Source organism: Strix uralensis, chromosome 21 (genome assembly GCF_047716275.1).
Source record: "Strix uralensis isolate ZFMK-TIS-50842 chromosome 21, bStrUra1, whole genome shotgun sequence".
NCBI classification, from domain to species: Eukaryota; Metazoa; Chordata; class Aves; order Strigiformes; family Strigidae; genus Strix; species Strix uralensis.
In genome coordinates this window covers 10,987,126-11,010,348 of record NC_133992.1, presented here as the reverse complement: position 1 = coordinate 11,010,348, position 23,223 = coordinate 10,987,126, and the positions used below count along the sequence as shown (strand labels likewise).

Here is a 23,223-nt window from a genome sequence, read left to right as displayed (position 1 = left end):
TTCTATCCTAACAACCTGATGTCCCCACAGGAGTGTGACTACACATCAGTGCCCCTGGGGCCTCAGCGGAAGGAGCAGGAGCCGGATACTTCCCCCCAGCGAGGGCAGAGAGCAGCATCCACGGCAACAGAGACCAGAGTCCCTGTCAACTCCTGCTCTTCCTCAGCCACCCAACATCCTAACAGGCAAACTCACCTGGAACATCCTTTGCTTACTGTGTACATACACTTCCAAGATGACAGAGGTACTTTGTTTAAATTCACCTCTCTACCATCACTTTTCAAAACGCTGCCTGTGGGGCCATCCAGTCTCTTGCTGTAATAACTTGCTGTGTATTCCAGGTCCCATCCCAGCTTACATGAGCTGATCAAATTCTGTTCCTACACCTGTGTTTTAATATGGTGGGAACGGCCAGCTGCCCGGAGACATATCACAGCAGGAAACCCTCTTTCCGAACAGCACATTCAGTTCTTTTTGCCATGGGCCTTATTCTAATCCCCTTTTACTTGCCTAAAGTTCAGTTGAAATGAAGAGGGGGGGGAATCTCATAAAAGACCACATTAGTTCTAAAGAGAAATAACATTACTGCTACTGGCACTGACCTGGAGAGTCCTACAGAGAGGCAGCCAGTCTCTGGTTATTAAAGAAAGAGGTTTACTGCCCAAGAGCAATGAGAGAGGATTGTTGTTCTAAATAATGAAAGTCATAAAACATTACCATGTGAAGGATGCTATCCCCCTCTGCCTGCTTCCCTCACAGGCAGCCACAATTAGGGATGTCAAGTATTATCAGGCTGTGACAGCACACCTCATCGGAGCAGGACCTTGTGGACTGCAGCAAAGACTTTGTGGATACAGAGAAACAAGCATGGAGAGAGAGACAATCCATTCCCTCCTCAGCAAACTTCAAGGCTGGATTTTGAGCAACGGAGGCAGCAACTGTCCGTCTGCAGCACGGCACCACGCACGCAGCAGCTCCACAGAGGGACTGGAGGGACTGCCCAGGAGTCCAGGCTCAGTGTTCTTTCAAGAACAAAGATGCTCTGCTGAGGCTCCAAGGAAGGAAGAAATGTAGGGCCTGTCTACACAGAATTATTCTGGATCTTGTGTGTTTAAACTCATACACTCTTATTCCAGAATTGCTTTCTTGTGAAGACAAGCCCTCAAAGGGGCAACCCCATTGGTTTTCATTTCAGGACCTCACCTGCCTGAAACCACCCAGCTGCTGCTTCTGAGGTTTTATGATGAGGACTTTCCTGATATTTTTGAGAGACAGAAACGAAGAGGGAACCTGGCTGGGTAGCTGCAGAGGGATGGAGCAGACACAAAATGTAACACTGAAAATGGGGAAAAAAATAAAGAGCCTTTCTTAAATCTCCTACTGTTCCACTCTGAGAGCACAAGCAGATTGGGGAATTCTGAAGCAAGTCCAGGCACTAAGCTGAAGATGTCCCATTAACACCAGCTGGAGAGTCGGCCTTTGCAACATGAACGCCTCCCCACTGACAGAGGGATCCGATCTCCTGAATTACAGGTTTGACTCTGCGACACATCTCCTGGTCAGGAAGCATTCCCTGCACACAGCTTTTCAAGGGCTGACAGTTCTTTTCTCTGGCCAGCTGGGAAGAGGGTCTTTAGGGCAGTCCTTACCCTCTTACCAGCATGCGTCCGCTGCAGGGGGTCCTGCATGCGCAAACGCAGCGGAACAGACCGTGAGATCCACGCGCAGCATAGACAGAATTTAAATCTGTCTCCAGCCCGGGGATTAGGTTTTGTTATGACTGAGAACAAAGCGGACAACTCCACCAAATTGATTTGCAACATCAGATGGCAGAAGGATTTGAGCAGTCGCAGATGGGAGTAAACCACAGGCCATCCTCTGCCAGCCTCACCGGGGGCAGGAGAATCGGGCACTGGGGAGCTCTGCCGTGCGCGGGCTGTCCCACCTGAGGCTCAGAGCCTCGCTGCTGCTGGTTACAAACTGGGACACGCTCGCTGCAGAGCCTGGACTGGCCCGATGGCTGCATTTCTTCCCGCGGTAGATCCAAACCAGGCTCCCCTACACAGCAGCTCTCCCCCAAGGCCTCTCCTTGCCTTGCTAGCTGTGTCTTGTGTCACCCCCCTGCCTGGTGCTGACTTCCCGCTAACCCCTGACCACTGCTGGGAGTTCTCAGCCGTTCCTCCCCGATGTCTCATCCTGCCTCAATTTAACAAATAAACACGAAAGTGATGTTATGGGAATAACCAAGAACAGCAGCACAAGAGAACCTGCACGCTTCCAGAAGATGAATTTTTTTTTCCCTGTAGGACAGGATGCGTGCATGAAGTCTCAGCACACACCATATCCTTCTCCGTGTTCTGCTAACCTGAACTTTCTCCGGCAGTTTTCTGAACACCGGTGGCTGATCTCTGTCCTGGCAGTGCCACGGGGGGCTGAAGTGGAGGTGGGTGCTCTGCAGCCTTTGGGGCTCTCCGGGCAGCAGAGTGCTGGGAACCGCCACTCAGCGCGCTCACGAGGGGAAGCTGCTGTCACATGTTACCTCACTAACGCAACACCTTCAATGAGCAACACAAAGGACATGTAATTAAACTTATTAATGCCTGCCCTTGTTTTTAGACTGTTCTCAGTTTTAACCGGCAGCAGAATTAATTACGTTCAAAAGGACTCTGTCAGCTCATACCAGATTCCAAATGTTGTTTTTGCCAGAGCGAACCTGAAGGATGATTTTAACCCGTGACATTCACCTGAGAGTGGGTATTTGTTTGTTTAACAACGTGCCACTGCAAAGTCTGTCAGTGACAACCTGAAAGTCCAGCACAGCACAACCAGCAAGGGCACTAACTGCATTTGTAATGCTCAAGATGAGAGAAACTGCAAAAACAAGCGAAACGCATCAAGAGCAAGAAGCAAAAAGTGATCAGAAACGTACTTGAGTTTCAATAATCAAACATGCTGCTAAGAAGCCAAGGAAGCAACTTCTCCCCCTCTCCCAAAAGCAGAATGGCACCACTGTCTCGCTTTTAACAGAAATGGACACTTTATATTAAAAAATTACCTTTTCTTATCACACCAGCCTAAACCAGCATAAACAGTGCCATATCTGCGGACACCCGACGCAGTCACAGATCCACCACTCCCATCTGGAGTTCAAACCCCGGCATGGCCCTGAGGACTAGTCGCTCTCACAGCGCCCATCTCTGGGGCAAGCAGGGATTGTAGGGCCCCCAAAACCACCGCGGGAACCTTCGAAGAGGCACAAGCAAAACCAAGACCTAGTGCTGCTGTGATCGTGACCCGGAGCCCCCCACTACCCACCACCACCTGAAACACGGGGGGCTCCCCAGCTGCCCCTGAGACTCACAAGTTTCCACGGTGGGAGGAGGGTGGGGATAAAGGTTTTGATTTTTATCACTGGAATTTTGCTTAATGCAAGTCTGGAGGCAGAATCTGGACGAGAAAGAAAAAGCAAGGCAGGATCTCTCCTCCTGGATTAACCACAGGGAAACTGAAGTCGCAAGCCCCATCTCCCACACCACGGCCCTGGCTCCAGAGCCCGGCCACGGGCGGCTGCCTGAGGCAGCGACGTTTTAATAAATAACGCCGAAAACAAATTCTTCACACACAGAATCATGGACGGAGCGTTGCTAAAAATAAACAACGCTCCGTGCCGAGGAGCGGGCTGGGTCGCCAACAGCCGCAGCGGCCTCCTGCGAGCTCCGGGCTCTGAGCTCCGGGCTCCCCCCGGCTCCCCCCGGCCCGCGGAGCCCCGCCGGCCCACGCACACGTACACACACATGTACAGGACACCCACCCATGTACACACACACGTACACATGGACGGGACCCCCCCACACGTGCACACCCGCACCCCCTTTTCCCGCACTCACCCTCAGGGTTCGGCTCCCGCCCCGCTCCGCCTCGGCCATGCCGCGCTCCCGCCGGCCGCCGCCGGGCCCCCCCCGGCCCCCGCCGCCCCGGGCCGGCCCCGCCGCCGCCTCCCCGCCCCGCCCGGGCAGCCGCTGCCGGGGCCGCCGGATTGGCTGCGCTGTAGCTGGGCAGAGCGCCCCGGGCCCGCCGCCCCCCGCCGCCCCCGGAACGGCCGCGCGAAGCCCGGGCTGGGCTCCGGGTGAGGGGGAGAGCCCCGCCCCGCAGCCCTTACCGGCCCTCCCCGCTCGCCCAGCCGCTCACCCCTCGCCAAAGCCCGCCTGTCCCGTGTCCGTTCGCCGCTTTCATTTTGTTGTGATAAACCTTCTCCGGGAGCTTTTTATTTTTGCAACGGCCGCACTAGGGGCACTTCTTCCCTGCCCGCCTCCCTCCCGCCGGGCCCGGGGGCTGTCCCGCAGGTTGCCCGTACCGGGGAGGCGGGGAGGAAGGCGACAGCCCGCTCGGCTGCCCCGGGCTGCAGACGCACATTCCTTTCCCGTTTTGGAAAGCCGAGTCACTGACCTTTGCAACAGCGCGATCCACAGCAAGGAGGAGCGGCGGCAGCAGCAGCAGCCGCCCGCACCTGCGTGAGCCATGATCCCCCCGGTCCCCCCCGCCCGCACCGGCCGGCCCCCGGCGGGGCTCCGGGGCTGCTGGAGGGCAGAGTCACGGACGGCCGGAGCGGCAGGTAAAGGGGGGAGGAGGATGCGAGAGAGCGGAGCCCGGGGGGGAAGGCCACACGGCATGGGCCAGCTGTCCTGATCGCCACCATCCTCCCCCAGCCCACGCCGACACCTTCCCAGGGCCAGGCTGCTGCTGTCGTGGCGTATTCAAATGCCTCCATTACTCATCAAGAACAAAGTAGGACTATCTAGTAAATGAAAAACCACCGCATGGCACTGTCCCCTGCCTGTTATTTATGGCTGCTTCCTTTTCCACTTTTCAAAGGCTACCGTCCGTGTCTGCAGCAAATCATAAATCCGCCAGCTCACGCAAGGCTGCTCCGGATCAGGGGAGAAATCAGGCACCTGGGCTGTAAACGCTGGTCAGCGTTGGAGGGGAGAACCAGAACAAAGGTAAATACCCCCGATTGCACAGAAAATACTCCAGTTTTCCCCACACCAGAGGGGAAGGCAGCAGGTCTCGGAACGGGAGACGGGCAGGTCCTGGGCACGAGTCTCGCCTCCTCCAGTGGATCCCCAGACGCGCTGTCCCTCCAGCCAGCACCTCCGTGCTCGACAGGCAAAATCCATCCATTCTCTGCCCAGTTCCGACACTAACTCCCTGCATGTCCTCGCTCACGTGCCTCTCCTCCTCAGCCGGAGAGGTGGGCATGACCCCCTCTCACCTCCAAAGGATCCTGAAAACGTGAAGGCTGGCAGCATTATTGCTGGGCTTGAATAATGAGCACTGTCTGTCTCCTAAGGCCAGCGGGGTCCTTTTCTTCCTTCCAGGGTAAACCAGTCCCCACCGCGCCCCGGGGACAACGGCATCAGCTCACCAGCCATGCTGGCAGCAGAACACCCCAGCCAGTGCACTTCCCACCTCGCCTCCTTAGCGGAGCACGTGCAGACCCTTTCCCCTTGCAGTCTGCAAACAGTGCTCTGGATTGAGCATTTTGCCTCATTTTTCCCTCCCCCCATTTCCCCCGCCAGCGGTTTGAAGTTTTCTCACCCTTTGCTGGCAGATGCCATGCAGAGAGACAAGCTCGCTGTCCTCGATCTGCTTTTCAGGGCTTCTATAAAGTAGGGCACCAGCATCAACCCAGCGTCAGGTTTTTGATACATCGCTGGAGTAGTCCAAAATAATAACAGGCAGCTTCAGTCAATCTTTTAGTTCTCAAATCTGCAGCAGCAGCAGCACAGGGGTCCTTTGTGCAGAACAACAAAAATATGGTGCACACCAGACTGAAATCCCGATCAGCAATCCACAGCCATTCCCACCTGTGAGCTGAGCTCACCCGCAGCTCCCAAGTAGCACACCTGGGTCCTCAATGAGGAGCCCTTGTCTTGTGGGGTCCCCGTTCCCACAGCCATCAGTGCTTTGCTCTCCGTATTTCCTTCAGCACCTTATCTCCCTCGCTGCGGTGAAATGCTAAGGTCAAGTTACAGTTTTACCAACCCTTTTATCTTTCTGGCGAGGCACGAAAACGCAGAACCTGAACTTTGGAACGAGCCCTCGCACTTGCAGTGGGTGGAGAGCGGAGCAGAGCGAAGGGAGCGGGAGAAGGGAGAATCCAGGTTCTCTCTGCAGCCCAGCACTGGGCTATTTTCTGTTGCACGTTCAGACACATTATTAGGACAATGTGGAAGGAAGTACCGAACCCAAGAAGTATGTGCTTTTGGCCTGTGTTCCAGCAGGAAGCCAGATATGCTGGGAACTGTGGCAGCTCCAGCTGACGTAAGGACCCAGCACAGCTCAACTGCTGCTGCCAGATGACAAGGAAGAAGACCAGCAAGACCCAGCGAAAGAGTTCTGTTTGCTGGGAAGTGCCCAGTTGAATTTCCCCTGTCTCAAACCTGAAATTCCAGATGGCCGGTCTGTGCAGGACTGGCACATGAGCCAGGCATCAGGAGATGAAGTAACATATGAACTTGGAGCCCTCAGGTGCTCTGGGGTACTGTCCTGCTGCGCGTTTGTTCTCCACACTCTCGCCTCCGTGAATGACAAATATGTTTCCCAAAAGTAACGTGATGCCATGCCCCTGCCCCAGCGGGCTTCCCCGTCGATCACACAGTGCTTGAGTTGGCGTCTAAAACACACAAACTTCTTGGGGCTACAGGTCTAATGCACAGATTGTTCCTGCCCACCCCCCCTCCCCACAGCCTCTGGACTGAATATCCTTGTGTAGCTGACGGGGTACAGAACCTAAAACTTTGCAGGCCAGGGCCTTGGGGACTGCTTTTCCTCCTCTCCAGGGAGTGCCAGGCAGTGAAGAAACCACACTCTGTTGACTCAATGTTTAAATACTGCTGCAGCGAGCTTTACTACCACCAAAAAAAAGTCTGTACGTCAAAATCTCAGCTAATTTTATTCCGAGTCAGGGTTTATCCCAGCTTCCTTCAAGCAAGCTTGTACCTCGTTCCTCATTGGCACAAGGTGGTGTTTCCCTGCAGACTGTTGTTCTCCCCACAGGCAGCTCTGTTTGGAGGGTGATGCGCGGGTGTACAACACGGTCAGAGCTATTTTTATCGTGCCAGCACCGGCATCCTCCCTGGGGCACTGTGCGCGACCGCTGCCCCTTCTTCACATCGGCACCTCCTGTTACTTACAGGATGCCAGCACCCACCCACACGACTCACTGTTTAAGAAACAGCATTTGTGAAAGGAAAGCCACTGTGCTTCGTCAGAGGGCAGGTAAAATAGTACCTTCGGTGGGTTATTAGAGTAAGTTGTCCATTCACAGTTAGGCTCAGTGATTATTATTTGTATTATTTATAGTCACTTTTATTGTCTGTGAAGCCAGCACTTTATGACCACACTATCACTGGGAAAAAATGAATTCCCTGATAACCTTGAAGAGTTAGCAGTGGAAGGGACTGTGATTTCCAGATTTATTCCAAATTTACAGTTAAAATCACATACACGTTGATGTCGTAAAAAGCACTCATTTTACAAAGTTCAAACAATCCCCTATTTCAGCATAATTAACATTAAAAGACATGTAACTGCACAACTGGCTGGCTGTTACTGGGTTGCTGCTCAAGCGTTGGGGTGGGCATAGTCATTATTGGGGGGGGGGTCTTGTGAAAAACTCTTCAATGGATGTACTACAACCTACAGCACCCTCAAGCAACGCACAGATTTCACTGCAGATACCATTAAATCGACTCTCAGGACTCCCAGTGTTCTTCCATCAAACTGCATATTCACACAGGAGCCTCCGAGCACCAGAGAACTCCAGCTCAACAGCCCATAACCTTGACCGTGCTTGTGTTTGTTTATTTTGTCCTTCAATTCAATTTCAGCAAAAAGGTAATCTGAGGCTGAAGGGCACAAAAATTACCCAGGCCTTGCAGACTGCAGGAACAATGGCTAGATTAAACTAAGAGATTATTAAGAGATTTCTTCACCTGCTTTATTAAAATGTGCTTGCTGTTCACAAAAGCCGAGCCGCAGCAATGTAACAGAATTGACATCTAGCACTTCTGAAAAACCAGGCACCATATCACATAGTATTTACACTGAAAGAACATTTAACCTCTGACTAATGCTGCCTTTTACACCGTATTTCATAGTGGCTAGACAGTGGATCTGGACCGGCCAATTTCTCTTTCTGCTTGTAATTAGCCTCACTTTTCTGCTCTCCTGAACAAGCATTAGACTTTCCTCTAGGAATGTAATCCTGATCAACAGGAAACCTGTATTTACTGAGATGCCACTCATCTTTTCTGGAGGTTTTATTTAAAATGTAACATTGTTATTAGCAGCAGATTTTTATAAACCTTTTTGTGAGGTCCCATTCCTGCAAACATTCAATATAATTTTGCGCTATTAGTCTCGCTTCAGAGACACTACTTAACATTCAACAACAATTTGAGCCAAGGAGCATTTGCAGGAGTCAAGTTTTGAATTTCAAATCTAAACTACACAGGGGTACCAATGGCATATGACTTTGAGCCTGACAAACACAAATACATGTTTCAGCATATAAACTACATTTTATTTTGATTTGTCCTTCTGTCTAACAATATTGGCATATATAATAGCTTCAGTTTAATAGGTAATAGCTGACTTCAGAGACTGAATGATGTTCTTAAACAAAATGATGTTCTTAAAAAACAATGAAAAGTTTAAAATCAGAATAAAGTTAGGAAAATGTTCTTTTGCTGCTGCTGAACTCTTCCTTAAAAAAAAAAAAAAAAAGAAAAGCTCAAAGCATTTTAAAGTTTGTTTTGATTGTGTGTATTTTATCCAGAGATGGCACCAGGATATAAAGCTAATTTCTTCCAATTGCTATCTGCCTTCTAGCCAGATAGATTTTAGTGTCTTTTAGGGATATAAAGCACATCCTTCTCATGGGAACCTTCTTTTCAGATGGAATGAGAGATTCACACCGATGAAGTCGGTGATTTTTCTATGGCTTTCAGAGCTGTAACTGTAGGCAATCCATCCCAGGGAGCACACACACTATCTATCCCCCTGCTCTCCTCTGCCTCCGGCATGTTATAGGAGACAGAAGCCCTTGGAAGACACAGAATATTTTTGCACTCTTGTACACAGCACCTGAGCACACACAGACGAGGTAAAGGGAAATCAGAAAGCACTGAGGGATGCTGATGGCAGACCCAGTGCCTGCGTGGGTGCGTGCTCCCAGCCCATTAGCACTCTCCCTGGGCTTGTCTCGCAGGCACAGATGCTGGAGGTGGCTACGGGCCCCCTTCTCCTGACAGCCTGGGGCTTTCCCTTCTGGGGTGCTCTGCACAGCCAGCTACCAAGCGAAATCAGTAATGCTGACGCAGGAGCCACATCTCCTCCACAGACAGCCACATCCATACTAAAAACATCCCCGCATCCCCAAGTAGTAAGATGTGTCTCTCTGCAGAATCCCCACAGCAATCCCTGACAGAACGGGATCTTGGGAAGAGCCAGTGGCACTGGAAAGCTTGGAAATCCTGGCTGCAGTCCCCATCTACCCGCCCCAGCATACAGGTAGGGAAAAGAAAGATATTTTGAAAGATAACCTCACTGGTTTTTACTGGTCTCTCCATACCTCCTTTCTGACTCACAGATAACCCATTCCCAGGGATGACGTGTTGTGTTTTTCCTTGTGGTACAGCTCTGCACTGAGCCTGGGTCAGCCCCAGCGACACCTCTGGGACCCCCCACCCTCTCTGGCCAGGCTGGCTCTTACAGTTCCAGACTCCCTGACCAGGAATTAAACTTTGCAATTACTGGGATGCACTGCATCAGTTCTCCGGCTCATTTTTTAAAGTGCAAGTATCATTACTGCATACTTCATGCAATGCCAGGGGCAGCTACTTCCAGAGCTGATGTAAAAATTATTAAAACTTACAAACTGTGAAAAACTCTTAAAAACTCCAAATCCTGGCACTGCCCTAAATTAAATTACAGCCACAGCCTGCTAGGGGTACATGGATAAGCACAGAGCCAAGCTTGCATGCAGTCCTTATCCACAACCCACACCTGCTGCTCCCTTCTGGAAGTTTAACTAATGAACAGAGTGTACAGCCCAGAGGATTTAAGATATGGAAAAGGTCAGAGTGAAGACTCAGGAGTGAAGAACAGATTGCACGGGGTTCATAAATGACAGCCCCATTTTAAACCTAAAATTAATTTTTTCAATAAATTAGGGCAAGTGAGCTTTCCTCCAACTCAGACAATGCAGCTCTCCCTGGATATGGACTGCTGGCGGGAGGAGGAGGGCACGTGCACTCAGGAATCAATGCTAATACCCTAAAAATTAATCTCTGAAAATTACTTCAATGGAATAGAAATGATTTACTATAAATCTCTGTATAGCAAGAGCTGATAAAGCATCACAGTGATACCTAGAGTAAGTACAGCCTGAGAAAAAAGGCTTTGTCTTTTTTACACAGGGTTGGTGCAGTCTCTGCCTTTTTGTGCCTCAGTTTCCCAGCTGTGGACACAGGCTGTTACATCAGTGAATCTGTGAAAGCTGCTGGGCTCTGTTAAGAGCTAGTTACGGTTACACAGGACTGAGAATAGGATCTGGCTTCCCGAAGATGAAAACACACGCTGTTCTACTTTAAATGAGAGTCATGGTTTGTGATTTCAAAATGTAGTCAGGATGGCACTCCCCAGGGAAGGGAGGGCCAGGCTCTTATCAAAGCCACGGTAAGTGTATTGGACTTTAAATGTGTTTCTGAATGCGAATGTGTTCATACAGAGTGTGCCTTCTGGTACCTGCAGGACAAAGCCGGCCATGGTGGCAACAAGCTTTGCGAATCTACGTCAGACCTCAGAAGTACATAGTCTCTCAACCTGGCTGAATAACATACTAATTAAAAGAAGAAAATGAGCAACATGTCAGCTTTGCTGTTGACCGTTCACTGAGGGAGCTGCGGACCTACAGCCTCCCCCTGGCTCCATCTGAGCCCCGACAGCGCTGCTTCTGAGCTTCCCGGGGGTTACGTTGCTCCTGCCTCGCTGAGGCAGTCCCTGCACATGCACCCAGCCCTCACCTCCGCAGGGATCCCGGGAGGGAGCGAGCCTTGGAGCCCGTCTGGCAGCCTGGAGAGAAGGGGCTGCAGAGCCGTCCCCGTCAGTGCAGGACAGGCTGGGGCTGCCTTCCCTGCGACACTCGTCAGCTCCAATCGACCCGCCAGCCCAGAGAGCAGACAGGGCTGCAGGGACCTCACACCCATCTTCCCTTCGGGGGATGAAAGCTCAACTCTAAATTTGGTCTCGGCTCTCTTTTTAAAGGGTTGTCTGTGATAGTGAAAAATAACAAGTTTAGAAAACCCTAATTGTCATTACCAGCATATGAGCTTCAAACAGGGAGGTCAACCAACATTTGTTTTCCTAACAGCTGATTACTTATTTCTGTCAGAGAGATGAAATTAGACCCAGTCAATCTTTCTGACCAGAAACATTTTTTTACCACCTTCTGGATGGGACATAAAGAGATTCCTGAGCGAGCCCTGTGAGCAGCCCTGTCTGGTACATGAAAATCTCCATCCTTGTCTACTACACAAGGGAACCATCAGGGCACTTGACCAAAAGCTTCATGCTGCAGGCGGGGAATGGAGGCAGGAGCAGGGCCAGGTCTGAGCCCCGATTCAGCAGCTCTACAGGAGAAACAATTTCCTTTTGTAACCAAGTTATTTTAAATCAATCTAGTGAGACAGATGCAAAGCACTGACACAGATGCACTGAAACTGGTTTGATCCTTGCCTGAACAGGATTAACTTGCCTCAGTTATTAACCAAATTAAACTCCAGCTCATCTTCATTGCAAAGATGTTACACCGATAGTTGTGTTGTGAGAATTTTTACAGAGACAGAATCTGGGAGGCTTTTCCTTTGCAGCAGGTATTTGGGGTCACCACACAGCTCCCCACAACCTGGCCTGGCCTTAGTTAACTCCTTTAAGGTAGAAAGGTGCCTGTCTCATCTGCAATTTAACTCCATTTTTATGTGTGAACCTACATTTTAGGCCACTAGCTGGTACCGATCACAAGAAGAGTTAAAACCATTTAGATGCACTACACTGTGAGCTGGAGCTGATGTAACTAGATTGAGTTAAAATAAACACAGTTGCATGGACACATCTTTTACTGCAGATCTAGCCTGGGTTCCTCTTCTCACACACAGTCCTGACTCTTGCCTTTTCCACTCACTGTCACTGGCTTTGCTTTGTGGTTCCCCAACCCTGAAGGGTTAAACCTACATAGCAGAAAACAAAAATTCTTATCTTACTTTCTTCGGAGAAAATTCAAAACGTTTTGATCTGGAAAGTTAGGGTTTAGATTTTGTTCTTGCATTTTATTTCTTAAAACATTGATTTCCACAAATATTTTTCTTCCTCTGCTGGAATATAAAACTGTCCCTCAAAAGGGAAGAGCCAGCAACCCTCTCTGCTGCACTCCCCATCCTCTCAACTGCCACTATGCTGGTGCCACTAAACTACTTTTTCTTATCCTGACAGATGCTAAACTGAGGTCAAATCCCTGGGAATACATGGGGCCAGCGTATGTTCTCATTAACAAAATTGCAATCTGCTTCTGAGCTGATGAGGCTGCCCTGGATTTACACCATCACAGCTAAAACCGGACTCCGTTTCAGAGGGGTGTGCGTCCGTGGGCACGTGTGGCTGATGGCTCTGTGCAGGGCTCTGTGCCTTCTCTGATGACAAATAAGATGAGGCAAAGAGAAGAGTGTGCTGGGCCAGAGTCCCCACCCAACCAGGACATCTCTGGCTCGCTGAGGAGGTTTTTGCCAGCTTCAGGGTTGTGAAGGTGCCGGACTCCCATCAGCTGGCTGTTAGCAGAGTGATTTACTCTGGTAACACAAGCTGTAAATCGGTAAATCAGAACCTACTCCACTTGGGGAGGCAGCTGACAGATTTGTAGGTTTAAGTGACAGTAAAGCTCAGCCTACTTCACTGAGCAGGGCCACTCCGGCCTGGGGAGCTGAGCTGCCCACAGCGCTGCAGCATCCGCCCTGGCACGAGTGCTGCCGGCAGCTCCCCTCGCTCAGCGCTGACTGTCCCGGCTGGGCGCCCGCCGTTGGCAGGACACACATGCCACGGAGCCCAGGGAGCTGACAACTAAGGACTGAACAGTGCTAGGGCAGGACAAGCTGGCATGGCCCAAAGCACGAGGCTGAACTCTGGGGTCCAGCTCTGCAAATTCCTTCCCAACACCCGCTGCCCCTGCTTTGCCCCGTTCCCAGCCTCCTGCCACCTCCTCTCCTCATTCCCTACACTGCTTGTCCCGCCCAAAACTCAATCAGATGGGAACACAGGTAGCGGGCTTAAAAGGAAAAGAAGCTACTAGAAACCCAGTGCTGGCCAAGAAGAAGGTGGGTCCTGCAGCATTCCCAGAAGGTGGGGAAGGGCAGAGAGGCAGCAGGCTCCTGCTGGGGACCAGAGCCTGCCTGTAACTCCCAGAGGCAGTGGCCAGCACCGGAGCAAGGCGGGCAGGGAGGAGAATGGTGCTCCTGGGTGGGCACTGAGCGGGCCAGGCCCGGCACCTCACCAGCAGAGGTGCCAGCAGAGGAGCGACTCACCTCTCTCCGGCGGCAGGAGCCAGCTGGCCGCTGTGCTGCCTCTTCTCCCTGCCAGCCTCGCAAGCGAGAGGCTGGATGTCTTTATATACCATTTCAGTGGATCAAAACTGAAAGCAGCAGGTTATTTCCCAAATGAGCAACAGCACTGTAAATGCTGTGAAGCAAAGTCCAGCCCAGCCCAACCAGTCCCAACTGCTTTCTGCTTGCCATTACAAACAGGAGCTGTAAGCCACTGCAGTCACCAGTCCTGCACAAGCAGCATTAAAACCTAAAATGGCTTCATAAAAAACTGGAGCCATTTGAAAAGCACATGCTGTGTGGCCCTGGGTCGTACTGTCTCTCCTCTCCAGGACAGGACTGACCCGCAGCCGTCTCCAGGTCTCTGTTACAGGACCAGAGGCAGAGCAGGATTCATCCAGGGGACACGCTGGCACAGCTGAATGCTGGCGATTCAGCTGAAGCTCCCAAACTTCAGGTGAAAGGGGAGCTCTTTTCAGCAAGAGCTGTGTCACCCCCCGCCCAGGACCCCAGCCAGGAGCCCAGCCACTGCCCCCCCAGACGGGTGTTCCCTGCCCAGGCTGCCAGCCAGGGGGGGGGCTGCAAGGAGGAATGACCTTGGGGACCTCACACAGTGCTGCTTCTCCAGTGCTCCTCAAAAGCAGCAGCTGGCCATCTCAGCCCATACTGGCTTCAAACTGTGAGGCGAAAAGCTCCATTCCTATTATCAGCCCCCTTGCATTACTCCTCTCTGCCTGTGTTGCATTTGTAGCTCCCTGACTTCATCTTCCAGACCGGTACAATTGCTGCTAGCTTCCGAAACCCAGACACACACACACGCACGCACAGAATGGTCTCGCTGGAGGTGATCACGTGGAGCATGATTCACTCCAGGCCCTGGCTGGAAGGCCGCACGCATGCCTGCGGTGTCAGGGCTGTCTTTCCATTAGGAGATCATCAGCATGTCAACAGGAATTACACGAACGGACTCTGGCTGTTGATGAGTAACTGAGCACATTCTGTGACTAAGTCACTCCATAACCTCCAGTCATATCTCATTTACAGAGCACAAGGACGACAATTCAGATTGCTGGGCTCGTTCGGCATCAGAGGGGTGGGACAGGGACAGTTACTGCCACAATGCAGACTTCCGAGAAATTCAAACAATCGCCAAGTGAGAAAAATGTTCCATGATTTCTTCACTTCTTCTTTGGACACTTGAGAAATGCACAACTGATGAGGATCTGATTACGGGGGGTAATGCAAGGATAATTCAAGCCAATCTTTCCCTGATGCAGAAGGATGGGTTAAATGCTCTGCGCTCTCCAACCTACACACTTCTACAAAAACCAGCTGCACCAGCAGCTGCCATGCAGCATATAGACAACTTCAGAAAAGCTGCCAAGCACCTTCTCGCTGAAGTGCCCACAACGCACGCATCCATGTTTACAAATGATGGGATAATAACTTAAGATTTTTTGTTTAAGGGGTTTTATTGTTTAGTTTTGGTTTTTTATAAAGAGATTCGAGTTGGTGGAAAGTGTTACCCCATTCCCTGGGCAACAGGCAATTTTAGTTTGGGCTGGCAGCAGCAGCACGTGCTTCCCACGACAGTTCACTGGCAGCAGGCTTCAGCCCTGCCAATGGGTTCACCTCAGAGGGAGAGCCGAGGCCTGACCCTGCCCTCACGTCTGCTCGCCCTGATCTGGCTGAGCCCACGGGATGATGGGGCCAGGGCAAACACCAATTTTTTGGTCCCAGCCAGAAACATGGGTCACTAGCACGGGGTTACATTTGAGCCCTCCCAGGTGAAAAAGGACGCGGCCTTTTGAGCAGTCCTGGCCCTTGGACAAAGCACATTTTCCTAAGCAGACACATTCCTGCCCATGTTGAATTACTGACACCCTTTAGAAAAGCTGCTTGCAAAGATGAATCATTTTACTCCCCTTCTGGTTTTATTTTAATAACGACCAACATAATTGTCTTGACAAAAGGAAAACAGAGCTGGAAGAAAGCTTGGGGAGGAAACCCAAACGCTGTTCCAATGCCCGCCTGTGACGTAAGGTCAGACAGTGCCTAACCCAGATCGTCTTCCTGCTCAGACAGAAAGCACCAAGGATGCACCAAAGTCCTGAATCTTAAATCTAAGTCTGAAAGCCGTTGTTTGGAAGAAAGCAATAAAAAAAAAAACCCTGCATTAGGTTGATGTGCAATTTCTCAATACAGTCTTGGCCTACCTTTGATATGTGGCTTCCCTTATACTATCCCTCATCACTTTATTACCTTATGCACTTTAAGAAACAAAAATGCTTTTAAATGCTTTTGCCTGTAGAAGTGTGAAAGCAGCTTCTTCGTAAATCCAATGAGACCCCAAGTGGAGCCAGAAAGACACTTGACTTGTGCACCATGAAGACTTCCACAATGTAAATTACTAAGTCTCTCTGAGGATTGGGAAATGTGCCACATGCAACATTTCTGAGTCCATAGCCCTTTTATCTAAGTTGTTTTTTTCCTTTATCCTTGTCTCACTCCATGACAGTTTTGAGAGTTTTGGCATCGTAACTGCAGCCTGGCTTGTCAAGCTAAGCATCAACAGAGACGTTATATGTACGTGAGAAAAGAGAATAGAGACAAAAATAGTTATTAACGCTGCTTTTAGAATACTAAACAAGCAAAATGGTTGTGTTCCAGTAAAGCAAGGGGGTTGAACCATTTCTGATTCACATCTGTTTAACACTGTCCAGTATTGCTGGCTTCAGTGCAGTTACTCCCCAGGGCTGGATGGGAGGGCTTTCCTCCTCTGCACGGTGCTCTTACCCCAGCGACGCTGTATTTGTGCTGTGACCACATTAGCAGGTAGCACAGAGCAATAGGAGCAAATCTGAAGAAGGAAGAGTTGGTGCTGAGGACTGCTGCCCTGTCCGTACTGCGGGGAGGGGAGGTGGCTGGAGCAGTGTCACACTGCTCCTGCAGCACACCGGTGGGTTCACCAGGCGCTGAGACTGCTCCATGGCGCAGACCCAAGCTCAGTAAGTGGGGACAACTGAGAGAGTCACCTGAGAAACACAGGCCTGATCCATGCTGAGACACTGACGTGGACCCTCACAGAGACCTCGGCACCAAGTGGGAGCAACGTCCATCCCTTCGCACTCCCAGGGCTGGAGAGCCGTGCCGAGACTCTCAGGCTTCCAGCACAATGACGCTGCCTTGCTCTAAATCAGATCCAGACAAACTGTTTCTCGGAGACCATCCCAGCTTGCCACAAACACTAAAACAAGTTTGGAAACACTGGGAACACTGGACTCCATTAAAAAGGGGAGATCCATGCCAAGGCTGAGAGAACAAGAATGTGACCTAGCGGGACTGTCTTGGCTTGCAAATGGCTCATGGACAAAGCTCTCTCTTTCTCCCTTGCTTTTCACTATTGCCAAGCAATGCCTCGCTCCCTTTATTCTGGCAAGTGTCTTAGGTAAAATGTACAAGAATTTATCCCCATGCCAGTGAATTTTAGAGGAGAAAATGGAAAACGGTGCTGGGTGACAAGCCAGAGTTCAGCAAGGCACCCGAGCAAAATCCTGCGTACATGCACAGGAGAGAATGGACCACAACGCTGCAGAAGTACTACTGTGCAGCAGAACACCTGGGCCCATTACTGCAGAATGCTGTAATACTTGTGCCACACTTTCAAGAAATTTCAATTATACATAGGAATAATCAGCATGGCGCAGATACTCACCCACTGCACGGTATTTTCCCCACACTTTGAAAGAAACCTACTAAAAATCAGAGATGTTCTATGCCCGTTGCAAGACTGCTAAAAACTCCAGCTACTTTGGAAGTACTATAAAATACTTTCAGGCAGTTTTTAAAGGCATTAGTAAGATAAAATGAAGAAAAAAATAACTGCTTTTAAAAGGTATGTTAAACATTTGCCTTATCATCCAGCCACTTTATTTTAATGAGGTTTGTTTTACTTCTGGTATTTGCTTTGTCACATGGTCTAAGTCTCCGAGTATTCCTGTGTAAAATAAATGATTTTGCTTAAGCAGGAGGGGGCTGAGAGTGCTGCGGGAAGATGCTGGGGGACACCAGCCAGGCAGGGCACACTGGTAAATGCCACTCATGCCCTGTATCACTGTGGGCAAGCAAAGCCTCTGCTTTCGTCACACAAAAGCTGTGAGCCCTGTAGATCAGACGTGTTAGGAGAGAGCCACGTGCCGATCCCACAAGTGGGAACACAGCTACAGGATTTTTATTTATGGTGATATTAAATATGCAACCATCATTCCCCAACATCAGAGTAATAAACATCACTGCTCCATCTGATCTGAGATCAGCAAGCATGCTTCTCACATTCACAGAGAGAGACAAAATGCTAAATTATTTATGCTTTGAATATGAACAAATATAGAGAAATAAGTTAATTCGGTACAATGCAGCTGAGCAGATTCAGGGCAGATTATTGTACATCCTTCAATCAAAACATACTCTCTCATTAAACAATTGTTTCTCCTCCAAAAAAGTGGGCTAAAGAATTCTAATTAAGGGATCAGCAGAATCATTTCTGACAAGTTTTTTTAGATCTGACTACACATGTAAAACCACCACCCCTCTAAATCCTTGAGCATTTACTGGGATACAGCACCAGCGCTGTGCAGAGCACGCCAACCGCAGCAATCAAATTAGGCAAGTAGTGGTTCAGTGACTTTCCAGGACAGAGCAGATTCAATTCGTTGGTAGGAGCAAACATATCCCCAACTATGTTCTACAAAACTCCTTCTAAAACAAAACAATTCTATCCTGGTCACCAAATAACAGAGAAGAGGGAAAAAAGCAATCGAGCCATTCTGCCTCATATTTGCACTTCTCCTTATCACTAATCGCACCGTAACAGACTTCTCAAAGCCAGCGTCTGTCCGCCAGCAGTGATTTACACTACTGCCCTGTTCACTACAGAGTGGCCGTAACCCTGCAAATGTCAGTCAGAAGTCACAAAGTTGTCCCTGGGCTATCAAACGCTGTGCCCCCACCACGGCTGGCTTCTCCTGTGTACGGGCACGAGCTGCAGGACCTGCCCAGGCCCCAGAAACAGGCTGTTGGCTCAGCCCCAGGTGAGGACAGGCGTTTCTGAGCGCTATCACTCAGCCGGTGACACTGGAAGTGACACATGCGGGCAGAGGAGCCCCAAGCCCCCGCTCCCAGCACAGGGCTCCAGTTCCATGGGGTTTCAGCAGTGCCAGGCAGCCCTGGTAGTCGGGGGTGCCACACGCTCCCATCAGGTAGTCCTGCTTCAAACCACCTTGTCTTCTGGTCTAGGCAAGTCATTGCAATGACAACCAAAAATTTTAAATCCAGTGTTTTCATTGTACCTGCGCAGGTTTCTCTATGTTTTATTCAACAGTTCCCTGCCCATATAGAAGGCTGTAAATACCAGCACGTTAATGGACTCGTATTATAATCATTATAACTATTAACCAAGGAGGGCTGTGAAGTTTCGGGGTTGTTGTGCAAGCCAGCACTCTGGGGAGCTACAGAACCAGCCACAGTCTGATCCCCACTCCCAGCTCCTGCTGTCTGAAGCAGAGGAAAAGTTCTCTGCACTTGGGGTCCTGTCTGGCAGTGCTGTGCCTCAGCCCTGCCACTGACGGATTTTAAACATCCCAGAAAACTCACTCATTAAATGAATGAATGAATGAAAGATACTCCACAGCTGCACAGAAACCACTATTGCACCTTCCACGCTGCCCTGAGACCTATGGCCAGTATTAGCCAAGTGCTTGCCATGCCCCACTGACATTTCAAGCTTGTCAGGAACCAAAATCCACAGGAAAAGTGGTGCAATTGCAGGAGGAATGACAAGAATTCCAGGACAGGAATGCCTTTGGAGACTGCTTTTTCAGCAGCCACATCAAGCCCTCTCCTACCCACATGTGTGTGCGTGTGATAGGGAAGGGGATGAGATGAGAAAGAAGGGATGAGAGCTGTCCTTCAATTTCTCAACAGTTTCTTAACTTAAATCCTTCATTCTGAGCATAAGTACTAAATCAGGCTCAAGGAAGCAAAAACTTAATTAATCAGAGGTAGCTAAGTTCAAAGTGCGCCCGGGGGCAGCTTTATTACTATCCTTCACTTTTGAGGTACAGGGTTTATGGATAATCCCTGTCTGCTGCTGAATGACAACTATGTGGTGCCTGGTATTTTCCAGCAGTAACTAAATTTCTTTCTTTCCACTCATCTTTTTAAAGCATAATATTGTCACTGAATTATAACTGAGGGCCATATATAGCACAAGGGTTTAAAATACCATGCACAGTCTGGTGACACCATGTACGAGCTGCGTATCGTACCTTGCAGACTCCCCTAACTAAGGCTTTTGAACACGTGGTTTACGTCGATCCCAGTGAAGCTGAGAATTACTGGAGATGAGCGAGGGCTGCGGGGTACCTGCTGAGGTAACAGGCCAAGGAAGCCCACTATGATCTGCTCATTTAATATCTCCACATCCACAAATCTACTGTTCAATCCAGGGAACTGAATCATCATAACAAACACTTTATTATCTATGGGGACAGAATCACTCAAGAATTTAACCAATACCAACAGCCATCAATTATCTGATTAAATACCAGCAGTGATAATGCCATCGAAAGCAGCACCAGGTCTTTGTGGACTACCCAGCTTGGCAGACACACCCTGCAAAGCTGACCAGATGCTTTGTACCAGCCTGCAGACTCACATATTTTGATCCCTTCCACCTGAGCTGACACGTGTTTCCTGACAACAGCGCTGATAACGAGCAGCCAGACATTTTTCTCAGGTACAGACGAGATAGCGACAGTTTCTGTGTTCGGAGAAGGGTGCACGGGGGGTTTCTATGCCCAGCAGCGTATTTCCCCCCAGGCTCAGGGAAGGAGGGCTCTCCCACAACACATGCAGCAGGTAACTCGTTTCTGCCCCACAAACCCAGCTGCCACACTGGGGTTTGTCCTTATTCCCAGCCAGCTGCCAGTAAGCCGGAGTAGTTGTTTCTTCAGTCCTGGAGGTGTTGGGCTATGGATCATAAGCACAGATTTGCCATGTTTTGACTGGGCTGGATGCTGGGTGCAGCAGCCAAGCTGGGGAAGTGCCCACCTCTGCCCCATGGGATTGACCTGACTCTTGATTCAGAGAGGGGTGAAGGAACATGTCACCTGCTGGGTCATATTTGGCTTGATGCTGGAGTGTTGTGACACTCAGCTTGTTCAATCTACAAGAAAAGACTGAGGGGCATGAGGACCATACGTACTTCAGAGTAAGTACATGAGAAAGGCAAGAGCTGTTCAAGCTACAGGGCAGCACAAGTGGCTGAAAACTGGCTGTGAATAGATTCAGACCTGAAAATCAGAAGAGGGCTTTTAGCCATGAGAGAAGTAAAATTTGAGATTAGCCTTCCAGGAGGAGGGAGAATGGAGGAGAAAACCTCAATGATGTTAAGATGGAGAAAATACGTTTATGAAGGATATTCTAAAACATGGTCTCAGTAACAGAACAGGTCTGGATCTGCTGAACAGAGAGGTCCCTTCCAGTCATACAGAAAATGGCCTGGCTGGTCTAATGATTTCCTAGGAAAGTCTCTTCAGCACATACAGAGATGCACAGCCAGTTCTTGGATATCCTTCCTGGAGGTCTGGTGAAGAAGGACAAGTTGAGACAGAGGTATTCAGCATAATAGCTGCTCCCAACTACCGCAGCAGCCCTTCATGAGGAGTGCAAATTAGGACAATCTGGGAGGCTGCAGTCATTTAGTCTGAGGCTCGATTAGCGCCTGCCTGTCCCAGAGATTCGGACAGGAACATCCACGTTGGACAGAAAGAGCCACATTCCCGTCAGCCCCACAGCTGTCCGCTGGCCTTGCTCAGTGTCTAACTCCATGATGCAGAACGGCTGAAGGGAAGGAGCTGGCTGGGCCCTGGCCAGGAATGGGCAGGTGGATGGGGCTCCCCAGGGGCTCCCCACAGCGCCCTGTGGTGGGATCCAGGCCAGAGCCCCATCACCAGCATCTTCCAGGGAAACATTTGTTGGACCTGGGGTGGTGAGTTCTACCCCATGCCTAAATAGTAAAGCCAGCATTTAGTTCCTTCATCTCCACACGAAGTATCTCATTTCAATTTAATTTCACAGTTGTAATGGATTTTTCAAAAATATTCAAGAACATATTTACTTTCCAACATCTTATTTCCTTTCACATTTGAAAAAACTTTCTATCTAATCCCCCAAGTCATCCTACAGTCTGAATAATTTCAGGTTTTTAATCAATAGCTGTCAGACTTGTCAAATTACTTTAGGGACCACAAAGCAATTTTTAAACATTCATAAACCCTCGTAGAACACTTAAGTGCACTGAATTTTAAAAGAAAGAGGAACTGAATAACACTGATCAAATAGGATTATATTCTGGCAAATTATAAATTGGTTTTTTATGAATCATCTCACAGTTACTTATCTAGTGTCAGGCTTCTACTGCAGTAGGAAGGAGAAGTGACTGTTCACCTCTAGAAGAAGCCTTCTCTTTTGCCTCCGATCTTCCTAAGCAGGAGCAGGGTAAAACGCTTTTTTTCTGTTGTCCTTTTTAAAAGCAACATCATTATCTAGCTAGCTACCTTGGGGTTCTCTCCATCATCCCACTGCCTAGGCCAGCAACGGCCAAGCTGCTGCTTCAAAGATGTACAAATGCATCTTGGCTCCTGGCACCGGTCCCAACCCAGTCCTTGCTTCCCAGTGTGCTTCTGGCACGTGAATCTGTCTGACACATCAGTCTAGAAATGAGGGTCGCCAAAAGTTCTCAATTTATTGGACATCTGTACCCAAACCACAGCTTGAACCCTTTATGGGGGTGATTCTCCACACTGCACAAAGTCAAACTATTAGATGAATGTGGGAGCCTGTGCTGCTGTTGCCTGTTCGGTGCTTGTTCTAGGAATAAAGAGAGATCAAGAACGTCTGAAGAAGTCAAACATGCTTATCCAGAAATTACTTTATACACAACAGTCCCACTTCATCGGAGTGTCTTTCTTAAATTTGAGGGATGTGGCCTGTATAGGGGAGAAAAAAAGGGAGCTTCATAGCTACACCAGGAATGTTGGAAGCCTTCCAGGAAAGAGCACAGCTCAGATCAAAGATGGGATGAAGGATGATCAGAAGAAAGGAACGTTTCAGCTGGCCACATGCAGACTAACAAGTCCTAACCCTCCGCCCTCCTCCTTCCAGCTGAACTTACTCTTCCACTGCCTCAGAACTGCCCCAAATGTACCTGTGCTTCTCCTGTTCCCGTGTGAGATTGTCTCCCTCTGTGGCAGGCCTCCTGGCATTTGAATTACAAGAGCTGGGCACCAGCACAAAGCCCACGTGGAGCCTCGAAAGCCATGAGGCCACACTGAAGAAGGAGTTGAACTCTGTTTGTGGCACTGGGTGCTCCATGACACCAAGGAAATTCCCATTCCTTGCAATATCCCAGTGCAAGGTCCTGCACACAGGTCAGGGCAATCTCAAGCACAAACACAGGCTGGGCAGGGAGTGGATTGAGAGCAGCCCTGCAGGGAAGGACTTGGAG

The 23,223-nt window shown here is 49.7% G+C and overlaps 1 protein-coding gene and 1 long non-coding RNA gene across 13 annotated transcripts in view; one reads left to right on the top strand and one right to left on the bottom strand.

Moving 5' to 3' along the window:
• The window catches only part of DAB2IP (DAB2 interacting protein), a 243,925-nt gene that overhangs the window by 50,584 nt on the left and 170,118 nt on the right, over nt 1-23,223 (bottom strand). The window contains exon 1 of one of the 11 annotated variants that reach the window (XM_074891333.1): nt 5,599-7,630. The exons of 7 other annotated variants lie outside the window; for them this stretch is intronic. In XM_074891333.1, coding sequence (XP_074747434.1) covers nt 5,599-5,711 — 113 coding nt within the window. In that variant the 5' untranslated portion in view covers nt 5,712-7,630. Of the gene's footprint in view, nt 1-3,887; nt 3,963-4,188; nt 4,317-4,446; nt 4,572-5,598; nt 7,631-23,223 lie in introns of those variants that run through there. 3 more of the 11 variants (XM_074891334.1, XM_074891336.1, XM_074891335.1) reach the window with 3 other exon arrangements.
• LOC141953081 (uncharacterized) lies at nt 4,393-12,173 on the top strand. Of its 2 annotated transcripts, none has more exons than XR_012631850.1 (4): nt 4,393-4,612; nt 4,873-5,000; nt 9,470-9,576; nt 10,819-12,173. It is a non-coding gene; the product is annotated as an uncharacterized LOC141953081 (long non-coding RNA). The 2 variants fall into 2 exon arrangements; XR_012631851.1 differs by lacking the exon at nt 10,819-12,173 and adding an exon at nt 9,704-9,834.